This window comes from Rhinoderma darwinii, chromosome 1 (assembly GCF_050947455.1).
Source record: "Rhinoderma darwinii isolate aRhiDar2 chromosome 1, aRhiDar2.hap1, whole genome shotgun sequence".
Taxonomy (NCBI): domain Eukaryota; kingdom Metazoa; phylum Chordata; class Amphibia; order Anura; family Rhinodermatidae; genus Rhinoderma; species Rhinoderma darwinii.
The window spans coordinates 666,323,003-666,348,972 of NC_134687.1; the positions used below are offsets into that span (position 1 = coordinate 666,323,003).

General features: G+C 46.8%; 1 protein-coding gene across 1 annotated transcript in view; it reads left to right on the plus strand.

The window, feature by feature from the left end:
* The window catches only part of LOC142664645 (uncharacterized), a 38,494-nt gene extending 16,619 nt beyond the window's left edge, over positions 1–21,875 (plus strand). The window contains exons 2-8 of the mRNA XM_075843836.1: positions 14,434–14,597; positions 14,842–15,015; positions 15,100–15,223; positions 16,669–16,832; positions 17,320–17,493; positions 17,569–17,692; positions 19,456–21,875. Of these exons, the coding sequence (XP_075699951.1) occupies positions 14,520–14,597; positions 14,842–15,015; positions 15,100–15,223; positions 16,669–16,832; positions 17,320–17,493; positions 17,569–17,692; positions 19,456–21,692 (3,075 nt within the window). The 5' untranslated portion in view covers positions 14,434–14,519 and the 3' untranslated portion in view covers positions 21,693–21,875. The remainder of the gene's footprint in view (positions 1–14,433; positions 14,598–14,841; positions 15,016–15,099; positions 15,224–16,668; positions 16,833–17,319; positions 17,494–17,568; positions 17,693–19,455) is intronic.
* The last annotated feature ends 4,095 nt before the right edge of the window (positions 21,876–25,970 follow it).

The following is a 25,970-nucleotide window of genomic DNA, read 5'->3' on the forward strand; positions in this document are numbered from 1 at the left end:
TGGAAAAAATACAAAGAAGAGCAACGAAGCTAATTAGGGGCATGGAGAATTTAAGTTATGAGGAAAGATTGAAAGAATTAAACCTATTTAGCCTTGAAAAAAGACGACTAAGGGGGGACATGATTAACTTATATAAATATATTAATGGCACATACAAAAAATATGGTGAAATCCTGTTCCTTGTAAAACCCCCTCAAAAAACAAGGGGGCACTCCCTCCGTCTGGAGAAAAAAAGGTTCAACCTGCAGAGGCGACAAGGCTTCTTTACAGTGAGAACTGTGAATCTATGGAATAGCCGAGCGCAGGAGCCGTCACAGCAGGGACAGGAGATGGGTTTAAAAAAAGGGTTAGATAATTTCCTAGAACAAAAAAATATGATCTCCTATGTGTAGAAATTTTTCCTTCCCTTTTCCCATCCCTTGGTTGAACTTGATGGACATGTGTCTTTTTTCAGCCGTACTAACTATGTAACTATGTAACAGTATAATGCCCCCATACAGTATAATGTCCCCATACAGTATAATGCCCCCATACAGTATAATGCCCCCATACAGTATAATGTCCCATACAGTATAATGCCCCCATACAGTATAATGCCCCATACAGTATAATGCCCCATACAGTATAATGCCCCATACAGTATAATGTCCCCATACAGTATAATGTCCCCATACAGTATAATGTCCCCATACAGTATAATGTCCCCATACAGTATAATGTCCCCATACAGTATAATACCCCCATACAGTATAATACCCCCATACAGTATAATGCCCCCATACAGTATAATGCCCCCATACAGTATAATGCCCCCATACAGTATAATGCCCCCATACAGTATAATGCCCCCATACAGCATAATGCCCCCATACAGCATAATGCCCCCATACAGCATAATGCCCCATACAGCATAATGCCCCATACAGTATAATGCCCCATACAGTATAATGCCCCCATACAGTATAATGCCCCCATACAGTATAATGCCCCCATACAGTATAATGCCCCCATACAGTATAATGCCCCCAACAGTATAATGCCCCCAACAGTATAATGCCCCATACAGTATAATGCCCCATACAGTATAATGCCCCCATACAGCATAATGCCCCCATACAGCATAATGCCCCCATACAGCATAATGCCCCCATACAGTATAATGCCCCCATACAGTATAATGTCCCCATACAGTATAATGCCCCATGCAGTATAATGCCCCATGCAGTGTAATGCCCCATGCCGTGTAATGCCCCATGCCGTGTAATGCCCCCATGCCGTGTAATGCCCCCATGCCGTGTAATGCCCCCATGCCGTGTAATGCCCCCATGCCGTGTAATGCCCCCATTGCCGTGTAATGCCCCCATGCAGTCTAATTCCCCATGCAGTCTAATTCCCCATGCAGTCTAATTCCCCATGCAGTCTAATTCCCCATGCAGCGTAATGCCCCCATGCAGCGTAATGCCCCCATGCAGCGTAATGCCCCATATACAGCGTAATGCCCCCATGCAGTATAATGCCCCCATAGCTGCCCCCATACAGTTTAATGCCCCCATACAGTATAATGCCCCCATACAGTATAATGCCCCCATACAGTATATTGTCCCCATAGCTGCCCCCGTACAGTATAATGCCCCCATACAGTATAATGGCCCCTCACAGTATAATGCCCCCTCACAGTATAATGCCCCCATACAGTATAATGCCCCCTCACAGTATAATGCCCCCTCACAGTATAATGCCCCCTCACAGTATAATGCCCCCATACAGTATAATGCCCCCATACAGTATAATGCCCCCATACAGTATTATGCTACCATACAGTATAATGGCCACCATACAGTATAATGGCCACCATACAGTATAATGGCCCCCATACAGTATAATGCCCCCATACAGTATAATGGCCCCATAGCTGCCCCCATACAGTATAATGCCCCCATACAGTATAATGCCCCATACAGTATAATGCCCCTACAGTATAATGTCCCCATAGCTGCCCCCGTACAGTATAATGCCCCCGTACAGTATAATGCCCCCGTACAGTATAATGCCCCCATACGGTATAATGCCCCCATACGGTATAATGCCCCCATACAGTATAATGCCCCCTCACAGTATAATGCCCCCTCACAGTATAATGCCCCCTCACAGTATAATGCCCTCATACAGTATAATGCCCCCATACAGTATAATGCCCCCATACAGTATAATGCCCCCATACAGTATAATGCCACCATACAGTATAATGCCACCATACAGTATAATGGCCCCATAGCTGCCCCCATACAGTATAATGTCCCCATACAGTATAAGGCCCCCATGCCGTATAAGGCCCCCATGCCGTATAAGGCCCCCATGCCGTATAAGGCCCCCATGCCGTATAAGGCCCCCACGCCGTATAATGGCCCCCACGCCGTATAATGGCCCCCACGCCGTATAATGGCCCCCACGCCGTATAATGGCCCCCACGCCGTATAATGGCCCCCACGCCGTATAATGGCCCCCACGCCGTATAATGGCCCCCATGCCGTATAATGGCCCCCATACAGTATAATGGCCCCATAGCTGCCCCCATACAGTGTAATGCCCCCATACAGTATAATGCCCCCATACAGCATAATGCCCCCATACAGCATAATGCCCCCATACAGCATAATGCCCCATACAGCATAATGCCCCATACAGTATAATGCCCCATACAGTATAATGCCCCCATACAGTATAATGCCCCCATACAGTATAATGCCCCCATACAGTATTATGCCCCCTACAGTATAATGCCCCATACAGTATAATGCCCCATACAGTATAATGCCCCCATACAGTATAATGCCCCCATACAGTATAATGCCCCCATACAGCATAATGCCCCCATACAGTATAATGCCCCCATACAGTATAATGTCCCCATACAGTATAATGCCCCCATACAGTATAATGCCCCATGCAGTATAATGCCCCATGCAGTGTAATGCCCCCATGCCGTGTAATGCCCCCATGCCGTGTAATGCCCCCATGCCGTGTAATGCCCCCATGCCGTGTAATGCCCCCATGCCGTGTAATGCCCCCATGCCGTGTAATGCCCCCATGCCGTGTAATGCCCCCATGCAGTCTAATTCCCCATGCAGCGTAATGCCCCCATGCAGCGTAATGCCCCCATGCAGCGTAATGCCCCATATACAGCGTAATGCCCCCATGCAGTATAATGCCCCCATAGCTGCCCCCATACAGTTTAATGCCCCCATACAGTATAATGCCCCCATACAGTATAATGCCCCCATACAGTATATTGTCCCCATAGCTGCCCCCGTACAGTATAATGCCCCCATACAGTATAATGGCCCCTCACAGTATAATGCCCCCTCACAGTATAATGCCCCCATACAGTATAATGCCCCCTCACAGTATAATGCCCCCTCACAGTATAATGCCCCCTCACAGTATAATGCCCCCTCACAGTATAATGCCCCCATACAGTATAATGCCCCCATACAGTATAATGCCACCATACAGTATTATGCTACCATACAGTATAATGGCCACCATACAGTATAATGGCCACCATACAGTATAATGGCCCCCATACAGTATAATGCCCCCATACAGTATAATGGCCCCATAGCTGCCCCCATACAGTATAATGCCCCCATACAGTATAATGCCCCATACAGTATAATGCCCCTACAGTATAATGTCCCCATAGCTGCCCCCGTACAGTATAATGCCCCCGTACAGTATAATGCCCCCGTACAGTATAATGCCCTCATACGGTATAATGCCCCCATACGGTATAATGCCCCCATACGGTATAATGCCCCCATACGGTATAATGCCCCCATACAGTATAATGCCCCCTCACAGTATAATGCCCTCATACAGTATAATACCCTCATACAGTATAATGCCCCCATACAGTATAATGCCCCCATACAGTATAATGCCCCCATACAGTATAATGCCACCATACAGTATAATGGCCCCATAGCTGCCCCCATACAGTATAATGTCCCCATGCCGTATAAGGCCCCCATGCCGTATAAGGCCCCCACGCCGTATAATGGCCCCCACGCCGTATAATGGCCCCCACGCCGTATAATGGCCCCCACGCCGTATAATGGCCCCCACGCCGTATAATGGCCCCCATGCCGTATAATGGCCCCCATACAGTATAATGGCCCCATAGCTGCCCCCATACAGTGTAATGTCCCCATACAGTATAATGCCCCCATACAGTATAATGCCCCCATGCAGTATAATGCCCCCATGCAGTATAATGCCCCCATGCAGTATAATGCCCCCATGCCGTATAAGGCCCCCATGCCGTATAAGGCCCCCATGCCGTATAAGGCCCCCATGCCGTATAATGGCCCCCATGCCGTATAATGGCCCCCATGCCGTATAATGGCCCCCATGCCGTATAATGGCCCCCATGCCGTATAATGGCCCCCATGCCGTATAATGGCCCCATGCCGTATAATGGCCCCCATGCCGTATAATGGCCCCATGCCGTATAATGGCCCCATGCCGTATAATGGCCCCCATGCCGTATAATGGCCCCCATGCCGTATAATGGCCCCCATGCCGTATAATGGCCCCCCCATGCCGTATAATGGCCCCCCCATGCCGTATAATGGCCCCCCCATGCCGTATAATGGCCCCCCCATGCCGTATAATGGCCCCCCCATGCCGTATAATGGCCCCCCCATGCCGTATCATGCCCCCCCCCCATTCGGTATCATGCCCCCCCCATGCGGTATCATGCGCCCCCAATGCGGTATCATGTCGCCCCCCATGCGGTATCATGTCGCCCCCCATGCGGTATCATGTCGCCCCCCATGCGGTATCATGTCGCCCCCCATGCGGTATCATGTCGCCCCCCATGCTGTATCATGTCGCCCCCCATGCTGTATCATGTCGCCCCCCATGCAGTATCATGTCGCCCCCCATGCAGTATCATGTCGCCCCCCATGCAGTATCATGTCGCCCCCCATGCAGTATCATGTCGCCCCCCATGCAGTATCATGTCGCCCCCCATGCAGTATCATGTCGCCCCCCATGCAGTATCATGTCGCCCCCATACAGTATCATGTCCCCATACAGTGTAATGGCCCCCATACAGTGTAATGCCCCCATACAGTATAATGCCCCATACAGTATAATGCCCCTACAGTATAATGTCCCCATAGCTGCCCCCGTACAGTATAATGCCCCCGTACAGTATAATGCCCCCGTACGGTATAATGCCCTCATACGGTATAATGCCCCCATACGGTATAATGCCCCCATACGGTATAATGCCCCCTCACAGTATAATGCCCCCTCACAGTATAATGCCCCCTCACAGTATAATGCCCTCATACAGTATAATGCCCTCATACAGTATAATGCCCCCATACAGTATAATGCCCCCATACAGTATAATGCCCCCATACAGTATAATGCCACCATACAGTATAATGCCACCATACAGTATAATGCCACCATACAGTATAATGGCCCCATAGCTGCCCCCATACAGTATAATGTCCCCATACAGTATAAGGCCCCCATGCAGTATAAGGCCCCCATGCCGTATAATGGCCCCCATGCCGTATAATGGCCCCCATGCCGTATAATGGCCCCCATGCCGTATAATGGCCCCCATGCCGTATAATGGCCCCCATACAGTATAATGGCCCCATAGCTGCCCCCATACAGTGTAATGTCCCCATACAGTATAATGCCCCCATGCAGTATAATGCCCCCATGCAGTATAATGCCCCCATGCCGTATAAGGCCCCCATGCCGTATAAGGCCCCCATGCCGTATAAGGCCCCCATGCCGTATAAGGCCCCCATGCCGTATAATGGCCCCCATGCCGTATAATGGCCCCCATGCCGTATAATGGCCCCCCCATGCCGTATAATGGCCCCCCCATGCCGTATAATGGCCCCCCCATGCCGTATAATGGCCCCCCCATGCCGTATAATGGCCCCCCCATGCCGTATCATGCCCCCCCCCATTCGGTATCATGCCCCCCCCATTCGGTATCATGCCCCCCCCATTCGGTATCATGCCCCCCCATGCGGTCTCATGCGCCCCCAATGCGGTCTCATGCGCCCCCAATGCGGTATCATGTCGCCCCCCATGCGGTATCATGTCGCCCCCCATGCGGTATCATGTCGCCCCCCATGCTGTATCATGTCGCCCCCCATGCTGTATCATGTCGCCCCCCATGCTGTATCATGTCGCCCCCCATGCTGTATCATGTCGCCCCCCATGCAGTATCATGTCGCCCCCCATGCAGTATCATGTCGCCCCCCATGCAGTATCATGTCGCCCCCCATGCAGTATCATGTCGCCCCCCATGCAGTATCATGTCCCCATACAGTGTAATGGCCCCCATACAGTGTAATGCCCCCATACAGTATAATGCCCCATACAGTATAATGCCCCTACAGTATAATGTCCCCATAGCTGCCCCCGTACAGTATAATGCCCCCGTACGGTATAATGCCCCCATACGGTATAATGCCCCCATACGGTATAATGCCCCCATACGGTATAATGCCCCCTCACAGTATAATGCCCCCTCACAGTATAATGCCCCCTCACAGTATAATGCCCCCATACAGTATAATGCCCCCATACAGTATAATGCCCCCATACAGTATAATGCCACCATACAGTATAATGCCACCATACAGTATAATGGCCCCATAGCTGCCCCCATACAGTATAATGTCCCCATACAGTATAAGGCCCCCATGCCGTATAATGGCCCCCATGCCGTATAATGGCCCCCATGCCGTATAATGGCCCCCATGCCGTATAATGGCCCCCATGCCGTATAATGGCCCCCATGCCGTATAATGGCCCCCATGCCGTATAATGGCCCCCATGCCGTATAATGGCCCCCATACAGTATAATGGCCCCATAGCTGCCCCCATACAGTGTAATGTCCCCATACAGTATAATGCCCCCATACAGTATAATGCCCCCATGCCGTATAAGGCCCCCATGCCGTATAAGGCCCCCATGCCGTATAAGGCCCCCATGCCGTATAAGGCCCCCATGCCGTATAATGGCCCCCATGCCGTATAATGGCCCCCATGCCGTATAATGGCCCCCATGCCGTATAATGGCCCCCATGCCGTATAATGGCCACCATGCCGTATAATGGCCCCCATGCCGTATAATGGCCCCCATGCCGTATAATGGCCCCCATGCCGTATAATGGCCCCCATGCCGTATAATGGCCCCCCCATGCCGTATAATGGCCCCCCCCATGCCGTATAATGGCCCCCCCCATGCCGTATCATGCCCCCCCCCATTCGGTATCATGCCCCCCCCATTCGGTATCATGCCCCCCCATGCGGTATCATGCGCCCCCAATGCGGTATCATGCGCCCCCAATGCGGTATCATGTCGCCCCCCATGCGGTATCATGTCGCCCCCCATGCGGTATCATGTCGCCCCCCATGCGGTATCATGTCGCCCCCCATGCGGTATCATGTCGCCCCCCATGCTGTATCATGTCGCCCCCCATGCAGTATCATGTCGCCCCCCATGCAGTATCATGTCGCCCCCCATGCAGTATCATGTCGCCCCCCATGCAGTATCATGTCGCCCCCCATGCAGTATCATGTCGCCCCCCATGCAGTATCATGTCGCCCCCATACAGTATCATGTCCCCATACAGTGTAATGGCCCCCATACAGTGTAATGCCCCCATACAGTATAATGCCCCATACAGTATAATGCCCCTACAGTATAATGTCCCCATAGCTGCCCCCGTACAGTATAATGCCCCCGTACAGTATAATGCCCCCGTACGGTATAATGCCCTCATACGGTATAATGCCCCCATACGGTATAATGCCCCCATACGGTATAATGCCCCCTCACAGTATAATGCCCCCTCACAGTATAATGCCCTCATACAGTATAATGCCCTCATACAGTATAATGCCCCCATACAGTATAATGCCCCCATACAGTATAATGCCACCATACAGTATAATGGCCCCATAGCTGCCCCCATACAGTATAATGTCCCCATGCAGTATAAGGCCCCCATGCAGTATAAGGCCCCCATGCCGTATAATGGCCCCCATGCCGTATAATGGCCCCCATGCCGTATAATGGCCCCCATGCCGTATAATGGCCCCCATACAGTATAATGGCCCCATAGCTGCCCCCATTCAGTGTAATGTCCCCATACAGTATAATGCCCCCATACAGTATAATGCCCCCATGCCGTATAAGGCCCCCATGCCGTATAAGGCCCCCATGCCGTATAAGGCCCCCATGCCGTATAAGGCCCCCATGCCGTATAAGGCCCCCATGCCGTATAAGGCCCCCATGCCGTATAAGGCCCCCATGCCGTATAATGGCCCCCATGCCGTATAAGGCCCCCATGCCGTATAATGGCCCCCATGCCGTATAATGGCCCCCCATGCCGTATAATGGCCCCCCCATGCCGTATAATGGCCCCCCCATGCCGTATAATGGCCCCCCCATGCCGTATAATGGCCCCCCCATGCCGTATCATGCCCCCCCATTCGGTATCATGCCCCCCCCATTCGGTATCATGCCCCCCCATGCGGTCTCATGCGCCCCCAATGCGGTATCATGTCGCCCCCCATGCGGTATCATGTCGCCCCCCATGCGGTATCATGTCGCCCCCCATGCTGTATCATGTCGCCCCCCATGCTGTATCATGTCGCCCCCATGCTGTATCATGTCGCCCCCCATGCTGTATCATGTCGCCCCCCATGCAGTATCATGTCGCCCCCCATGCAGTATCATGTCGCCCCCCATGCAGTATCATGTCGCCCCCCATGCAGTATCATGTCGCCCCCCATGCAGTATCATGTCGCCCCCCATGCAGTATCATGTCGCCCCCCATGCAGTATCATGTCGCCCCCCATGCAGTATCATGTCCCCATACAGTGTAATGGCCCCCATACAGTGTAATGCCCCCATACAGTATAATGCCCCATACAGTATAATGCCCCTACAGTATAATGTCCCCATAGCTGCCCCCGTACAGTATAATGCCCCCGTACGGTATAATGCCCCCGTACGGTATAATGCCCTCATACGGTATAATGCCCCCATACGGTATAATGCCCCCATACGGTATAATGCCCCCTCACAGTATAATGCCCCCTCACAGTATAATGCCCCCTCACAGTATAATGCCCCCTCACAGTATAATGCCCTCATAAAGTATAATGCCCCCATACAGTATAATGCCCCCATACAGTATAATGCCCCCATACAGTATAATGCCACCATACAGTATAATGCCACCATACAGTATAATGGCCCCATAGCTGCCCCCATACAGTATAAGGCCCCCATGCAGTATAAGGCCCCCATGCAGTATAAGGCCCCCATGCCATATAATGGCCCCCATGCCGTATAATGGCCCCCATGCCGTATAATGGCCCCCATGCCGTATAATGGCCCCCATGCCGTATAATGGCCCCCATACAGTATAATGGCCCCATAGCTGCCCCCATACAGTGTAATGTCCCCATACAGTATAATGCCCCCATACAGTATAATGCCCCCATGCAGTATAATGCCCCCATGCAGTATAAGGCCCCCATGCCGTATAAGGCCCCCATGCCGTATAAGGCCCCCATGCCGTATAAGGCCCCCATGCCGTATAATGGCCCCCATGCCGTATAATGGCCCCCATGCCGTATAATGGCCCCCATGCCGTATAATGGCCCCCATGCCGTATAATGGCCACCATGCCGTATAATGGCCCCCATGCCGTATAATGGCCCCCATGCCGTATAATGGCCCCCATGCCGTATAATGGCCCCCATGCCGTATAATGGCCCTCCCATGCCGTATAATGGCCCCCCCCCATGCCGTATAATGGCCCCCCCATGCCGTATCATGCCCCCCCCCATTCGGTATCATGCCCCCCCCATTCGGTATCATGCCCCCCCCATGCGGTATCATGCGCCCCCAATGCGGTATCATGTCGCCCCCCATGCGGTATCATGTCGCCCCCCATGCGGTATCATGTCGCCCCCCATGCTGTATCATGTCGCCCCCCATGCTGTATCATGTCGCCCCCCATGCAGTATCATGTCGCCCCCCCATGCAGTATCATGTCGCCCCCCCATGCAGTATCATGTCGCCCCCCATGCAGTATCATGTCGCCCCCCATGCAGTATCATGTCGCCCCCATACAGTATCATGTCCCCATACAGTGTAATGGCCCCCATACAGTGTAATGCCCCCTTACAGTATGGGGGCATTATACTGTATAATGCCCCATACAGTATAATTCTACCATACAGTATAACGGCCCCATTACTGCCCCCATACAGTGTAATGCCCCCGTACTGTACACTGCCCCCATACAGTATAATGCCCCTATACAGTATAATACCCCCATGGCTGTGCAATACATTATAATGCCCCATAGCTGCCCCATACAGTATAATCCCCCCATAGCTTCCCCCATACAGTATAATGCCCCCTTAGCTGCCCCTAGTGCCAGTGCCCATGTAGATAGTGCCACACTTCCTGCATATAGCGCTACCCCCCCCTGTAGCCATTGGGACTCCCCCAAGGAGTAGAATCCCCGGCCAGAGCATCGGAGGAGCCATTGACGACCCTGTCCATATATGGCGCTGTGCCCGGAGAGTCTTCTGTGCTAATGCTGAGGCAGGGAGCTGACAGTTCCCTGCTTTAGCATTGGCTTCAACTGTATCTGCGTCCTGAGGATGCAGATACAGTTGACACACGAGATCCGGGGCATACCACCGGCCTCCCAGGACAGCGGGACACCACCCGAAATCCGTGACTGTCCTGCTGTATCTGGGACGGTTGGGAGGTACAGGTACATACAACTTATTCACTGACTTTTGTACATTTCTTGTTAATGTCGTTCACCGTGCGGTTTAAGGGAATTTTCACACGTAGCGAATACGACCCAGAACACGCCCCTGCTCTTCCGGCTGTGTCCAGATGACCCCTATAATGACATGTGACCTCTCCAGCCTGTGATTGGCTGCAGGGATCACATGACACCTTCTTTATATATGTGTAACCTGCAGCGTTGCTGTGAACACGCGGTGGAGCCGCAGAGGATTCTGGGAACAATGGCGTTTGTTGCGGATCTTGACATTCCCAATGAACTTAATGGGGAAATTCTGCAACAAATCCGCCGCATATCCCCGGTATAAATCCGATATCCTGCGTATTTATAATCCGCACCGGAGGTTAACCCCTTAATGACCAGGCCAGTTTAGATTTAGTTTTTCCCTCCTTTCTTAACTTTTTAAATTTTTTCGTTGATAGAGCGGTGTTGGGGATTATTTTTTACGGGGCGGGTTGTAGCAATTCATGTTTTGTTTGTTGCGGCGTCCACCGTGCGGGGTAAATAATGTTATATTGTAATGGTTTTGACTTTTACGGATGCGGTGATCCCACTTATGATTATCATTTTTGTTTTTTACATTAATTTAGAGGAAAAAATTTTTTTTTTAAATATAAAATATTTATTACTCCCCTGGGGGACGTGAACTAGTGCTGATTAGATCGCTGGTACAATACACTATAATACAAATGTATCGCAGTATGTCGTGATTAAGATTAAGGGGTTAATAGGAACAGAAAAATGGCGGACCTCCATTACCCCCCCCCCCCCACATGCTGCCATGACAACCATTCATACCCCGTGTTTGCATGGCGAGGGGCCGATGAGTTGTCAGAGAGGACCACCCCCTCTTCTAAAAGCTTAGATTCTGCAGTTGCTATTGACCACAGCATCTAAGTAGTTAAATGTCCGGGATCGGCGCTCTCTCTGATCCTGGCTGTTAGTGCGAGGTGTCCGCTGCCTGTAAACCGCTCCATACTTCTCCCCCCGCACCATGACGTTCAGTGTTGTCATGGGGATGGCCACCTTTGGACATGACTGATGAATTACTGGCGTCTTTCTTGTTAGTATCTAGAAGAGGTTTATGTATTCGCTTATTCAGACGAACGTAAAATACGCGCGTGCAACGCGCGTGATTTTCACGTGCGTTGCCCGTAGCTATATTAGACAATGGGGCCGTGCAGACATGGCAGCGTTTTTTGCGCAGCGTTGCTCCGTTGCAAAAAACTCACGACATGTCCGTTGATTCAGCGTTTTCAACGCATCACGCACCCATTGAAGTCAATGGGTGCGTGAAAACCACGCATGTCGCACGGAAGCACTTCCGTGCGAACTGCGTGTTTGCGCAACAGCTGTCAAAAGGATGAATGTAAACAGAAAAGCATCACGTGCTTTTCTGTTTCCGAACATCCAAACGGAGTGTCTTTGCGATTAGCGAAACCCGACAACCGAAGCTAACTTCACCGGGTTCGGCCAAACTCGTTTTGGCCGAACTCGGCAATAAAAATTCCGGTCCGCGACGTCGGGAGACATTCACTGTGCATGGTGCTGAAAGAGTTAAACTGTTTCAGCACCATGGACAGTGACTTGCGATCCCAAAATACATGAACCTGTAAAAAAAACCGAAGTTCTAACTTATCGATTACTCCTGTCTCCTTCCTGCAGTCCGACCTCCCGGGATGACACTTCAGTTCAAGTGACAGCTCCAGCCAATCACAGGCTGCAGCCAATCACAGGCTGCAGCGGTCACTTGGACTGCCGCGTCATCCAGGGAGGTGGGGCTCGATGTCAAGAGAGGCGCGTCACCAAGGACGCGGCACCAAGGCAACGGCCGGGAAGTTCTCGGTAAGTAGGAACTTTATCTTTTTTTTAACAGGTTTTTCGCTGTTGTGTTCGGCATTCACTGTCGAGGGTGCTGAAAGATTTAGCTCTTTCAGCACCTTGGACAGTGACGGGCCTCGACAAGCCTCATCTCTATGATGCCGGCTGCGCGAAAATCACGCAGCCGCGCATCAGACACGGATGACACACGCAGCTGTCAAATAGTGTTTGCGCGCGCAAAACGCTGCGTTGTTTGCGCGCGCAAAAACGCAACGCTCGTGTGAATCCGGCCTTATGTTGTAGAACTGACATATTGACCCTGACATTGTAGAGAGCGGATGAGATAAATGACGTGATGTGTATAATCTATATCTGTCTTACTAGTGACACCCCGTTATCTGTACAAGACGAATAACTATTTGTAGCACTGTTATAATTCCAGGATCGGCTTTTTATGACCACGGTGGAAATAACCTTCAGTGGTGAGACAAGTCTGACTCCGTATTTCACTCTCACATAAACTCGGGGGAGACGTTGTCCTCGTGTTGGGGTCTCTCTGGAATAACTCGTACACCATCCCGAATAATGTCATCCAGTCCTGACCGCAAATGGGAAGACACTTTACAATAATGTTTCTGAGCTCCTTATTCGTCACGCTGAAAGAAGTCGTAAAATATCATCATTTATAAGTGAAATAGTTAATAGTTTATAGTTCAAAAACATACAGAATAAAACGCTTTGTAAGGTGAAGTTTTTATCACTTCAAAAATAATGACCGGACTTATAAATGATGATATTTTAGTTTTTTTTTCTCTACACAATTGAAATTGACATCTCATCATTACTCCACAATCTCGAGGTCAGGATGATCTCACAGAGGAGCCCCCTCCCAAACACTTAGATGCCTCAGTCGCTATTGACCGCAGCATCGAAGGGGTGAAACGGTTATAATCGTAGTCCTCTCCGGCCTTTGCAGCAGGTGTCTGGTCTTCCCTATGTCATGTGAACAACTCCTGAGCGGTAAATGTCCTGTGCAGGAAGGGGTTAAATGAGTAAAATAAAAGTTTATACAGAATCTTATCCCACAAAACAATGTATCACTCTGCTCCGCTCCACCTGCGCTATAACATGATGATAAGAGATCACACTGCATGTTCCCTATATATAAATACACTTCAGCTGCTGCAGAACCTCACAGTTCATATCAAACACTGACTGCATAGTGTGCACCACGTCTTGTGAGATGTCAGCAATGTCTCCCCAGTATCCGCCATGTGTCAGGTTGTCAGGAGTCAGGTCTTCATTGTCTCGGGGGGATGTCTTCATTTTACTCTTCTCACCTGAGAGATATGCCATAAATGTCTGATATGTGGGGGTCCCACCTCTATGTGCAGAACGACGGTCCCCCGACCCGCCTGGTGAGGTGATGACTACATCCAGGTGGAGAATGAATGGAGAGGTGACCACACATGTGCACGACTCTCTCCATTCACTTGTATAGGAGTTCCAGAAACAACCGAGCACGGCCAGAGGTGGAGCCGCATCTACCAGACATTTCTGGCATCTCCTGGGGAGAAATGTCCGTGTTGAGAATACCCCTTTATTCCATGTGGTGACGGCTGAGAAGATGTTTCTCTCAAATGATGAATAAGTGAGGTTCTGTATGTCACACATGATGATGTCCCCTGTATGATTTCCATCTTCTCCTTTCTTCATAAAGACGTCTGCAGTACTAGATCCTCCAGTTCCTCCAGTTTTCTCATCTTCTCCTCCACAACGTTCCTTCTCCTGAGTGACCCACCAAGGATGGACAAGGACAGGAATGAGATGAGCAGAAGAATATTAGACTTCACCTTGGAGATCATCTACCTGTTGAGCGGAGAGGTAAACTTTTCTACATTTCTCTGCTCTTTTTATTATAGAAGAAATATTATTCTTCAGATCTTCCACCGTTCTTGTAGTCGTCTTTGGCCTCGTTCTATTTCCTCATTGTCTTTTTGTAGGTGAGGTCTCCAGTATTACAGATGCGGGGTCACTAGAGGTCTATACAGCGGGGTCACAATCTCCCTCTCTCTACTGAGTGGGGAATACTGTGTTCAGTTCTCTAAGTGTCTCTCTCCATACACAGGAGTACACAATAGTGAAGAAGACATCGGGTGACTGTACGACTCCCATCATCCATGAGTCAGGAGGATGGAGCAGTAGTCAGAGCCCCATCACAGAGCCTCCCCCTCACTCCCAGATACATGAGAAGAAGATTTTAGAACTGATCTACAAGATGACTGAGCTGCTGACTGGAGAGGTGACACTGCTGGGAATGCTGGGAAATTCTACAGTAACAGCACTGGAGGTGTCTGGGTGATGACTGTATCATTGTGTGTGTCAGGTTCCTATAAGATGTCAGGATGTCGCTCTCTATTTCTCCATGGAGGAGTGGGAGCATCTAGAAGGACACAAGGATCTGTACGAGGAGGTAATGATGGAGGTCTACCTGCCGTGCACATCACAAGGTAAGAAGAGACAGATATTATAGCAGAGGACAGGTCTAGAAGGAGGAGCACAGAGTAAGTTAGAAGCAGAGGACATGTCTAGAAGGAGAACAGGGTAATGTAGAAGCTGAGGACAGGTCTAGAAGGAGGAGCACAGAGTAATGTACAAGCGGAGGACAGGTCTAGAAGGAGGAGCACAGAGTAATGTAGAAGGTGGTGGACTGGTCTAGAAGGAGGAGCACAGAGTAATGTAGAAGCAGAGGACAGGTCTAGAAGGAGGAGCACAGAGTAATGTAGAAGGTAGCGGACAGGTCTAGAAGGAGGAGCACAGAGTAATGTTGAAGCAGAGAACATGTCTAGAAGGAGGAGCACAGAGTAATGTAGAAGCAGAGGACAGGTCTAGAAGGAGCACAGAGTAATGTAGAAGCAAAGGACAGGTCTAGAAGGAGGAGCACAGAGTAATGTAGAAGCAGAGGACAGGTCTAGAAGGAGGAGCACAGTAATGTACAAGCGGAGGACAGGTCTAGAAGGAGGAGCACAGAGTAATGTAGAAGGTGGTGGACAGGTCTAGAAGGAGGAGCACAGAGTAATGTAGAAGCAGAGGACAGGTCTAGAAGGAGCTCAGAGTAATGTAGAAGGTGGTGGACAGGTCTAGAAGGAGGAGCACAGAGTAATGTAGAAGCAGAGGACAGGTCTAGAAGGAGGAGCACAGAGTAATGTAGAAGGTAGCGGACAGGTCTAGAAGGAGGAGCACAGAGTAATGTTGAAGCAGAGGACATGTCTAGAAGGAGGAGCACAGAGTAATGTAGAAGCAGCGGACAGGTCTAGAAGGAGGATCACAGAGTAATGTAGAAGCAGAGGACGGGTCTAGAAGGAGAAGCACAGAGTAATGTAGAAGCAGAGGACATGTCTAGAATGAGGAGCACAGAGTAATGTAGAAGGTGGAGGACAAGTCACACTTGACAGAAGTCTGTGTAAGATGTGGCCTCCCTCGCGGGCACACTGGGCGGCCGATTTCCATGAACCGTGGTAAAACAATCTAGAAGGAATAGGTCAATACTGTAATAAATACAAAATTTAGATGTCTCTGAAGTTCCAGGATCTCTGAGGTAACGTCTAATATCTGTAAAGACTTATATTAGGGGGGTATTAAGTCACATTGACCACCAGTCTGTTCCGTTGGCAGCAAATGACATAGCAGGAGGACCTGAGCAGGTTCTGTCTCTCCATTTACTTGTATAGGAGTTACAGAAACCACCTAACAAGGACACCCAGAGGTGGAGCCGCATCTACCAGACATTTCTGGCCTGTCCTGGGGAGAAATGTCCGTGTTGGGAATACCCCTTTATTCCATGTGGTGACGGCTCTGAGAAGATGTTTCTCTCAATGATGAATAAGTGAGGTTCTGTATGTCACACATGATGTTGTCCCCTGTATGATTTCCATCTTCTCCTTTCTCCATAAAGACGTCTGCAGTACTAGATCCTCCAGTTCCTCCAGTTTTCTCATCTTCTCCTCAACAACGCTCCTTCTCCTGAGTGACCCACCAAGGATGGACAAGGACAGGAATGAGATGAGCAGAAGAATATTAGACTTCACCTTGGAGATGATCTACCTGCTGAGCGGAGAGGTAAACTTTTCTACATTATAGAACAAGTCCCACATAGGGAAGGGACAATACATAATAGGAAGTAATAGGAAGAATCCAGTGTCCTGTATAACAGCGTCCAGACCTTCAAAGTGACGTCAAGAAGCCACCAGCAAAAAAGCTGAAGATCAGCCACCAATATGGTCAGTTAAGTGTCATGTCACCAATGCAGCAATAGTAATGTTGTAGAGCAATGAGAATGACAAGGAACCAGGAGGATCAAGATGACCTCTATATAGAAACATAGAAGATGATGACAGGAGGAGAGCACATGGTCCATCTAGTCCCCCCAATATTATTTCCTTTTTAGTTTTGGCCTCATTCTATTTTCTCAATGTCTTTTTGTAGGTGAGGTCTCCAGTATTATAGATGTGGGGTCACTAGAGCTCTATACAGAGGGGTCACAATCTCCCTCTACTGAGGGGGGAATACTGTGTTCAGTTCTCTAAGTGTCTCTCTCCATACACAGGAGTACACAATAGTGAAGAAGACATCCGGTGACTGTACTACTCCCATCATCCATGATGCAGGAAGATGGAGCAGTAGTCAGAGCCCCATCACAGATCCTCCCCCTCACTCCCGGATACATGAGAAGAAGATCTTAGAACTGATCTACAAGATGACGGAGCTGCTGACTGGAGAGGTGACACTGCTGGGAAATTCTACAGTAACAGCACTGGTAGTGTCTGGGTGATGACTGTATCATTGTGTGTGTCAGGTTCCTATAAGGTGTCAGGATGTCGCTGTCTATTTCTCCATGGAGGAGTGGGAGTATCTAGAAGGACACAAGGATCTGTACGAGGAGGTCATGATGGAGGACTATCTGCCCCGCACATCACAAGGTGAGTAGATATAGATATTATATTTTGTTTGTTTATTTGTTGAAGTGTTAATTTCGTCACGTGCACTATATACAGACAGGTGATTCCTGATCTCTGATCACACGTTCCTTGCTTTGCTGCAGTGCTGCACTAGGTTATGTTCACACACAGAAGTTTCCATATATCTGAATGTGGTTATTTCTTCAGTAGGTGCATGTATTTGTAGTAACCACATTCAGATGAGTTGAATGCAATTTCATCACTGTCCGAACCGTAAAGCCATGGAACCTGCTCCCACAGGATTTGGTAATGGTAAAGTGTGGAGAGAGATAAGAAAGGGTTAAAGATCTTCCTTGTAAGACACAATACACAGGGTCACTGGTAGTAATGAGGAATGTGGATCCAGGGATCTGTTCGATTGTAAGTAAAACAGGTTGAACAATGTGTGTGTGGAGATATAATGCTTTATTTATTTTACTCTCCGTTACATTTTATTTTAAACGTTTTATTGGAATGGAGTTTCAGGGGGATTGAACTCAAGAACAAGCGTAATCCAGCAGCAGGACGCTAGAAATGTAGAAGACCTGGTCAGGGTGGTCATGGACCGTTAAACTTTACGGTTACTGTGCAGGGAGAAGCTGCTGCTCATTACACGCCGTTCTCCCTGCAGTAACACTACTGTCCGAGCTGCGCTCAGTACTTTTCATCCTGCATGAGCACAGCTCTGGACAAGCAGTGAGAGGGTTAAAGAGTGACTTCTATTATATTATATTGTTGGGGTTCATGTAATTGGGAGTTGTGTAATATTACATACATATTAATTATGTGACCGCCCGCAGTTTTGTCCGGTGATATGAGCTGATTGTTGGATCTTTCAGCAGCAGGACCCATGGCGCACGGCTACTCTCTGGACCAGCCTCCTTTGTGCAAATCTTCTCAAAATTAGAACAATTCATTTAGTGTGGATGTGTCAGGTCTCTTATGTTCCCCTATCTCATATGTTCTGAGAAAAACAAGACCAAATACATATAGGTTGGCAGAGAAATAGAACAATAATTTGCTATTAAATTGTCACATGACTAAAACTTTAATGAGGCCACTTCATTTCATTAGGTTCACATTATCAGTACTTGACAGAACACTCTTTCCCCTTAGAACAGCCTGAATTCTTAGTGGAATGATATTACTATGTACTTGAAACCTTTATTCCAGATTCTGATTATTAACTTCACTCTGCCTATTCCACTACATCCCACAGATGTTCTATAAAATTGGGATCCGGCGACTGTTGAGCCATTTGGATATGCAGACCTCATTATCATGTACATTAATTCATCCTGTGATTTGTCTCATGACACATTATCTTGTTAAATGTAGAATGCGGCCAAGATTAGACTGTAACAATATTAAGTTAAGATTGTGTATGCCTCATTAGTATTTAAACAGCCAAATGTGTTGGCAAAGAACAGCCTTCATTGCCAGACAAGGTTCTGCTTTCAAAAAAAATTAGTTTATTAAGTCAAGCTTTATGTAATAAATTAATAGTGGAGGATTGAGTGAAGACCAGAATCCTGGACTGTCATGGATTTATTTAAAAGTGTTATACAAAGCGTTATAAGGCTGGAATGGAGTCAAAAGTCATGGCTTAAACTTCTTCCTGCTTGATCCATTTCTGATTTTGGCTCAAAACACTGCATGTGTGTTTCCAGCCTAATACGAATGTTATAAATTTGTCAACTTTTCTATTGTGAAACAAGATCACATTTTTTTTTTAATCCTAACAGAAAATCCCAGTAAAATCTCTGAGGGAAACTTCACGTTATTGCTAAATTATAACGTAGAAGAAGATATGATGCAGCAGTCTTCAGGAGAAAACCCCATTACCCTTAATCTACATCCAGGACTTCACAGTACAGATCTATCATATAATTTCACTAATCATGAGGAACCTTCTACTAGCCAATCACAGATTGTTACTACAAGTACAGCGCAGAAAGGGGGTAAAATGTTTCTATGTGGTAAACAGTTCACAAAAATCTCAGGTCTTTTAACAAACAGAAGAATTCACACAGGAGAGAAGCCATATTCATGTTCAGAATGTGGGAAATGTTTTACAGATAAATCACATCTTATTACACATGAGAGAAGTCACACAGGAGAGAAGCCGTATTCATGTTCAGAATGTGGGAAATGTTTTACAGATAAATCACATCTTATTACACATGAGAGAAGTCACACAGGAGAGAAGCCGTATTCATGTTCAGAATGTGGGAAATGTTTTACAGTTAAATCAAGTCTTGTTAAACATGAGAGAATTCACAGAGGTGAGAAGCCGTATTCATGTCCAGAATGTGGGAAATGTTTTACAGGTAAATCACATCTTGTTACACATGAGAGAAGTCACACCGGAGAGAAGCCGTATTCATGTTCAGAATGTGGGAAATATTTTACAGATAAATCAAGTCTTGTTAAACATGAGAGAACTCACACAGGAGAGAAGCCATATTCATGTTCAGAATGTGGGAAATGTTTTACAGATAAATCAAGTCTTGTTATACATGACAGATGTCACACAGGAGAGAAGCCATATTCATGTTCAGAATGTGGTAAATGTTTTACAGTTAAATCAAGTCTTGTTAAACATGAGAGAATTCACACAGGAGAAAAGCCATATTCATGTTCAGAATGTGGGAAATATTTTACAGATAAATCAAGTCTTGTTAAACATGAGAGAACTCACATAGGAGAGAAGCCGTATTCATGTTCAGAATGTGGGAAATATTTTATAGATAAATCAAGTCTTGTTATACATGTGAGAATTCACACAGGAGAGAAGCCATATTCATGTTCAGAATGTGGGAAATGTTTTACAGTTAAATCAAGTCTTGTTAAACATGAGAGAATTCACAGAGGTGAAAAGCCGTATTCATGTCCAGAATGTGGGAAATGTTTTACAGATAAATCACATCTTGTTACACATGGGAGAAGTCACACAGGAGAGAAGCCGTATTCATGTTCAGAATGTGGGAAATGTTTTACAGTTAAATCAAGTCTTGTTAAACATGAGAGAAGTCACAGAGGAGAGAAGCCATATTCATGTTCAGAATGTGGGAAATGTTTTACAGTTAAATCAATTCTTGTTAAACATGAGAGAATTCACAGAGGTGAGAAGCCGTATTCATGTCCAAAATGTGGGAAATGTTTTACAGATAAATCACATCTTGTTACACATGAGAGAAGTCACACAGGAGAGAAGCCATATTCATGTTCAGAATGTGGAAAATATTTTACAGATAAATCAAGTCTTCTTATACATAAGAGAACTCACACAGGAGAGAAGCCATATTCATGTTCAGAATGTGGGAAATGTTTTACCGTTAAATCAAGTCTTGTTAAACATGAGAGAATTCACAGAGGTGAGAAGCCGTATTCATGTCCAGAATGTGGGAAATGTTTTACAGATAAATCACATCTTGTTACACATGGGAGAAGTCACACGGGAGAGAAGCCGTATTCATGTTCACAATGTGGGAAATGGTTTACAGATAAATCAAGTCTTGTTATACATGTGAGAATTCACACAGGAGAGAAGCCATATTCATGTTCAGAATGTGGGAAATGTTTTACAGTTAAATCAAGTCTTGTTAAACATGAGAGAAGTCACACAGGAGAAAAGCCATATTCATGTTCAGGATGTGGGAAATGTTTTACACACAAATCACGTCTTGCTACACATAAGAGAAATCACACCGGGGAGAAGCCGTATTCATGTTCAGAATGTCGGAAATGGTTTACAAAAAAATCAAATCTTCTTTTACATGAGAGAAGTCACACAGGAGAGAAGCCGTATTCATGTTCAGAATGTGGGAAATGTTTTACACATAAATCAAATCTTGTTACACATAAGAGAATTCACACAGGAGAGAAGCCATATTCATGTTCAGAATGTGGGAAATGTTTTACAGTTAAATCAAGTCTTGTTAAACATGAGAGAATTCACACAGGAGAGAAGCCGTATTGATGTTCAGAATGTGGGAAATGTTTTACAGATAAATCAAGTCTTGTTAAACATGAGAGAAGTCACACCGGAGAGAAATTATATTCGTGTTTAGAATGTGGTAAATGTTTTACTACTAAAGGCAAGCTTAGGGCTCATCAGAGAAGTCACACACGGGAGAAACCATTTTGATGTTCTATATGTGAAAGATGTTTTACAAAGAAATTTACATTTTGGATCTCCGCAAAGAATTCACATGGAGTAGAAACCATAATCTTGTTTAGAATGTGGGAAATGCTATAAGCAAAAAAAAATAAAATATTTTAAACATCCGATTATTCACAGACTTTAACACCTTAGTGACCAGCCTATTTTAGGGCTTAATGAACAAGCTATTAAATTTTTCTATTGTCTCATTCAAAGAGCTATAAGTTTTTTATTTTTGTCGACATAGCTGTATAAGGTCTTGTTTTTTTGCAGGAAAAGTTGTATTTTGTGACAGCACCATTTTGGGGTACATAGAATTTATTGATTAACTTTTATAAAAAAAATTGGGCTCTGACAGCTGGTCTTCGGCAGAGCGGCTGGCAGTTAGAAGAAGCCAGAATTCTGGCGAAACGCGTGTCGGGTGTACAGTTCTCCTTTTAATCCACCTGAGTGCAATCTAATAGCCTGTTGTACTTACAATTGCAGTTTACACGTACCTGCAGTTGATTCTGCCTCTGATAGTAACTGTCAGCCGCTCTGCCGAAGACCAGCGAGATCCCGCGATACTTGCACGGGAACTCACGCTGTCTCGCTCTGACAGCAGAGCAAGACCTGGCGCTCAACGGGTGCACAGCTGGCTCTCCTCCCGACCGGACGTTTGTCCCCGCCGGGGTATGTGCGAGGTTAACTCCACCAGCTGAGAGTTACTCGTTCACTACAGTGTTAACTCTCAGGCGCTGCCTGTTCTCGAAACGGGACACTCATTTTCTCCCTCTAGGTTTACTATCAGGGATCGTTCTGCCTCACTCCCAACCCTGACTTCTGGGGGTTGTGGCACCCATGCCCTGCTGATTTCTCAGGGTCTGCCTGCCTTAAAGTCTACAACATTCAGTCCACAACGCAGAATATACTAATACAACATCACAGCCACACACTTGGGCATTGTTTCAATAAATCATATTATCATCTGACACAGCATACTGCACATAGCCTTCTGCTTTTACAAATTTCACAATAGCTCAATGTATTTGGCAGTCTGACACAATTGGTATATTCCCAATTGGGCTAGAGGTATGTGAGTTTGGGGGTCACTCACACATACCCATTTTTGCACTTCAGGATTTTTAATCCTACATGTTAATTTTAAACTAATCAATAAAAGTTATTAACCAGAGACCACATACTATTTCCCTCCCCTCAATCAAATCGTTATTTTGGTGGTGTATACCATTGTGGTCTCTCTGTTACAATATCTTTGTGCGATAGGTGATCTTTACCTTTTACCCACCCACATGACTAGAAGGTATACTTTACATTCGGACTCGGGGGCCTTTATTAGGACCCCCCCCTGCTGCCATAGAACACCGGCACCCTGCCATCATGCGCAGGGTACCGGTGCATTGAGAGAGAGAGCTCCCTCTTTCTAAAACCACTCAGATGCGGCGCTCGCTATTGAGTGACGCATCTGAGGTGTTAAACTGATATCAATCTCACCCATTAGAGCAGGGATCGTGAAAAGGCGTATTCACGGTCACTAATGGGATAAACCGCCAATAAGAGTGTTTTATTAATTTTTTTGGGTGGAATTAGTCTGGATCTGCCAAACACCCGAATTATATTTACCTGAGATCAACTGTGACCGGGATCTATGAAGGAAAAGTATTGTGGATATAAGGAAGAAAAGAAGATCCTGGTTTACTTACAAAGCACAGAAGCTGAATTGTCACCATGAACCTCGCTTCTTATTACTGTATTCATAAATTCCCCCGCACTGCAGGAGAATCCAGACTGACCGTAAGGACAATGTAAACTTATTGTTTTTAACATATATGGATATTTTATATTTGACTTTCATTAAAACAGTATAAAAAGCTGAAGGTGATGGAATTGAAGAAAAAAAAACACTAACAAAGTAACTTTCTAATTGATTAAAATAAATATTTCCTTTCATGAAAATAAATTTGTGCATGTTATAAGTGTATTTATCACTGAATTAGAATCAAAGTTGGTGCCGAAAATCACGCCCACATGTGATGGGGAATGGCAGCACAATTTTTCTTGTAATACCCCAATATTTACCGGCTAAATCGTGTGTCATCTATGTGGTTGTGGCGTACGTTCCGTCTGTTCTTACCCTCGGGATAGATTCACTTGCAGCAGATTTGTAGCATACATTTCTGAAACTGTAAATAGTTCCATACATCTGAGTGGGGTTGTTTCTGCAGCATGCACATGGATTCTGAAATCACCATTCAGATGAGTGGAACAGCTGCTGACACAAAACTGCTATTTGTGAACTGGAATCACACAATCCGTTTAGCTAAAAAAAAAAGCTCCTGAAAAGCTGCACCTCAAAGCCACAAGTGGATCCAGCCGGAAAGAGAAGTGTAAGTCCTTCATTTATATTTCCCAATACTTTTTAACCCCTTCCCACCGGATCACGTACAGTAACGTCAAGAAAACGTGTCTTACCGCATTTTCACGTTACTGTACGTCATGGAGATGAAGCTGGCTCAGGAGCTGAGCCAGCGACATCGCCGCCGGGTGACAGTTGTATGTTACAGCTGGCACCCTGAGGTATCGGGCAGGACCAGAGCTAGCCTCCGATCCGACCGATTAACCCCTCACATGCGTTCAATAGAGATCGCAGCATGTGAGGAGTTTATAGCCACCGGCACCCCAGCAACGTGATCGCTGGGTTGCCGGTGGCTGCAAAGGCGATCGGAGGGCTAATGCTTACCTCCCGGTCTGCCAGTAACGGAATCCTCCTATGCCCCGTCGTCGGCGCGGCCCAGGAGGCTTCCGGTACCATCGGCAAGATGGCGCCGGCTCAGAAGCTGAGCCGGCGTCATCAGCAGTGGGTGTCCGCTGTATGTTACAGCGGACACCCCGATCTATCGCCAGGAACCGGAGCTAGCTCCGATTCCTGGCATTAACCCCTTCGATGCAGCGATCCATTGTGATCGCTGCATCCTAGAGGTTTGTAGAAAATCGGCAGCCTTGCCATGCGATGGCAAGGCTGGTGACTGTTACTATGGCAACAGGAGCCCTAACAATGGACTCCTGTCTGCCATTACGTAAGCTGATTAGGCTCCGCTGATTGGCTTGCTGTCAGTGAACAACTGACAGTTCCAATACATTGCACTACATAGGTAGTGCAATGTATTAGAACATCAAACAAACAGTTGGACATTCAAGTCCCCTAGTGGGACTAAAGAAAAGTGTAAAAAAAAGTAAAAATAAAAGCTGTAAAACACAATAAAAGTTTCAAATAATAACACAAAACACAATTGCCCTTTTTCACTTATCAAGTCATTTATTATAGAAAAAAATAATAAAGCCATACATATTTGGTATCGCAGCGACCGTAACGACCTGAACTATAAAAATATTATGTTATTTATCCAGCGCAGTGAACGCCGTAAAAAAAACCTCAAAAACACTGCCATAATTACAGTTTTTTTGGTCACTGTCTTCCAAAAATTGAAATAAAAAGTGATCAAAAAGTCGCATGTATCCAAAAATGGTACCTACAAAATCTATACCTTGTCTCGCAGAAAACAAGCCCTCACACAGCTGCATCGACGAAAAAATGTGAAAGTTATGGCTCTCACAACTTGGCAACAGAAAAAATACATTCTCTTTCCAAAAGTAATTTTATTGTGCAAAAAGTTCTATAAATTTGGTATCGCCGGAATCGTACTGACCCGCAGAATAAAGGTAACATGTAGTTTATAACGTACGGTGAACGGTGTATATAAAAAAAAAAGTGGCACAAGCTGGGCACGACATTTGACACTCAATTGGCATATCTAGGTAAAAATTGTAATTTGTACCTTCCGCAGCGCAATCATTTATGGAAAAGACACGGGGTGAAAATGCTCACTACACCTCTTAATAAATGCCTTGAAGGGTGCAGTTTCCAAAATGGGGTCACTTCTCAGGGGTTTCTTTTATTATTTCACATCAAAGCCTCTGCAATTGTGAACCAATACTTTATATGTTGCCAAATTAGGCCTCAATTTTACATGGTACTCCTGAGCCCTGTCGAATGTCCAGGCAAAAGATTAGGGCCACATGTAGGGTGATTCTAAA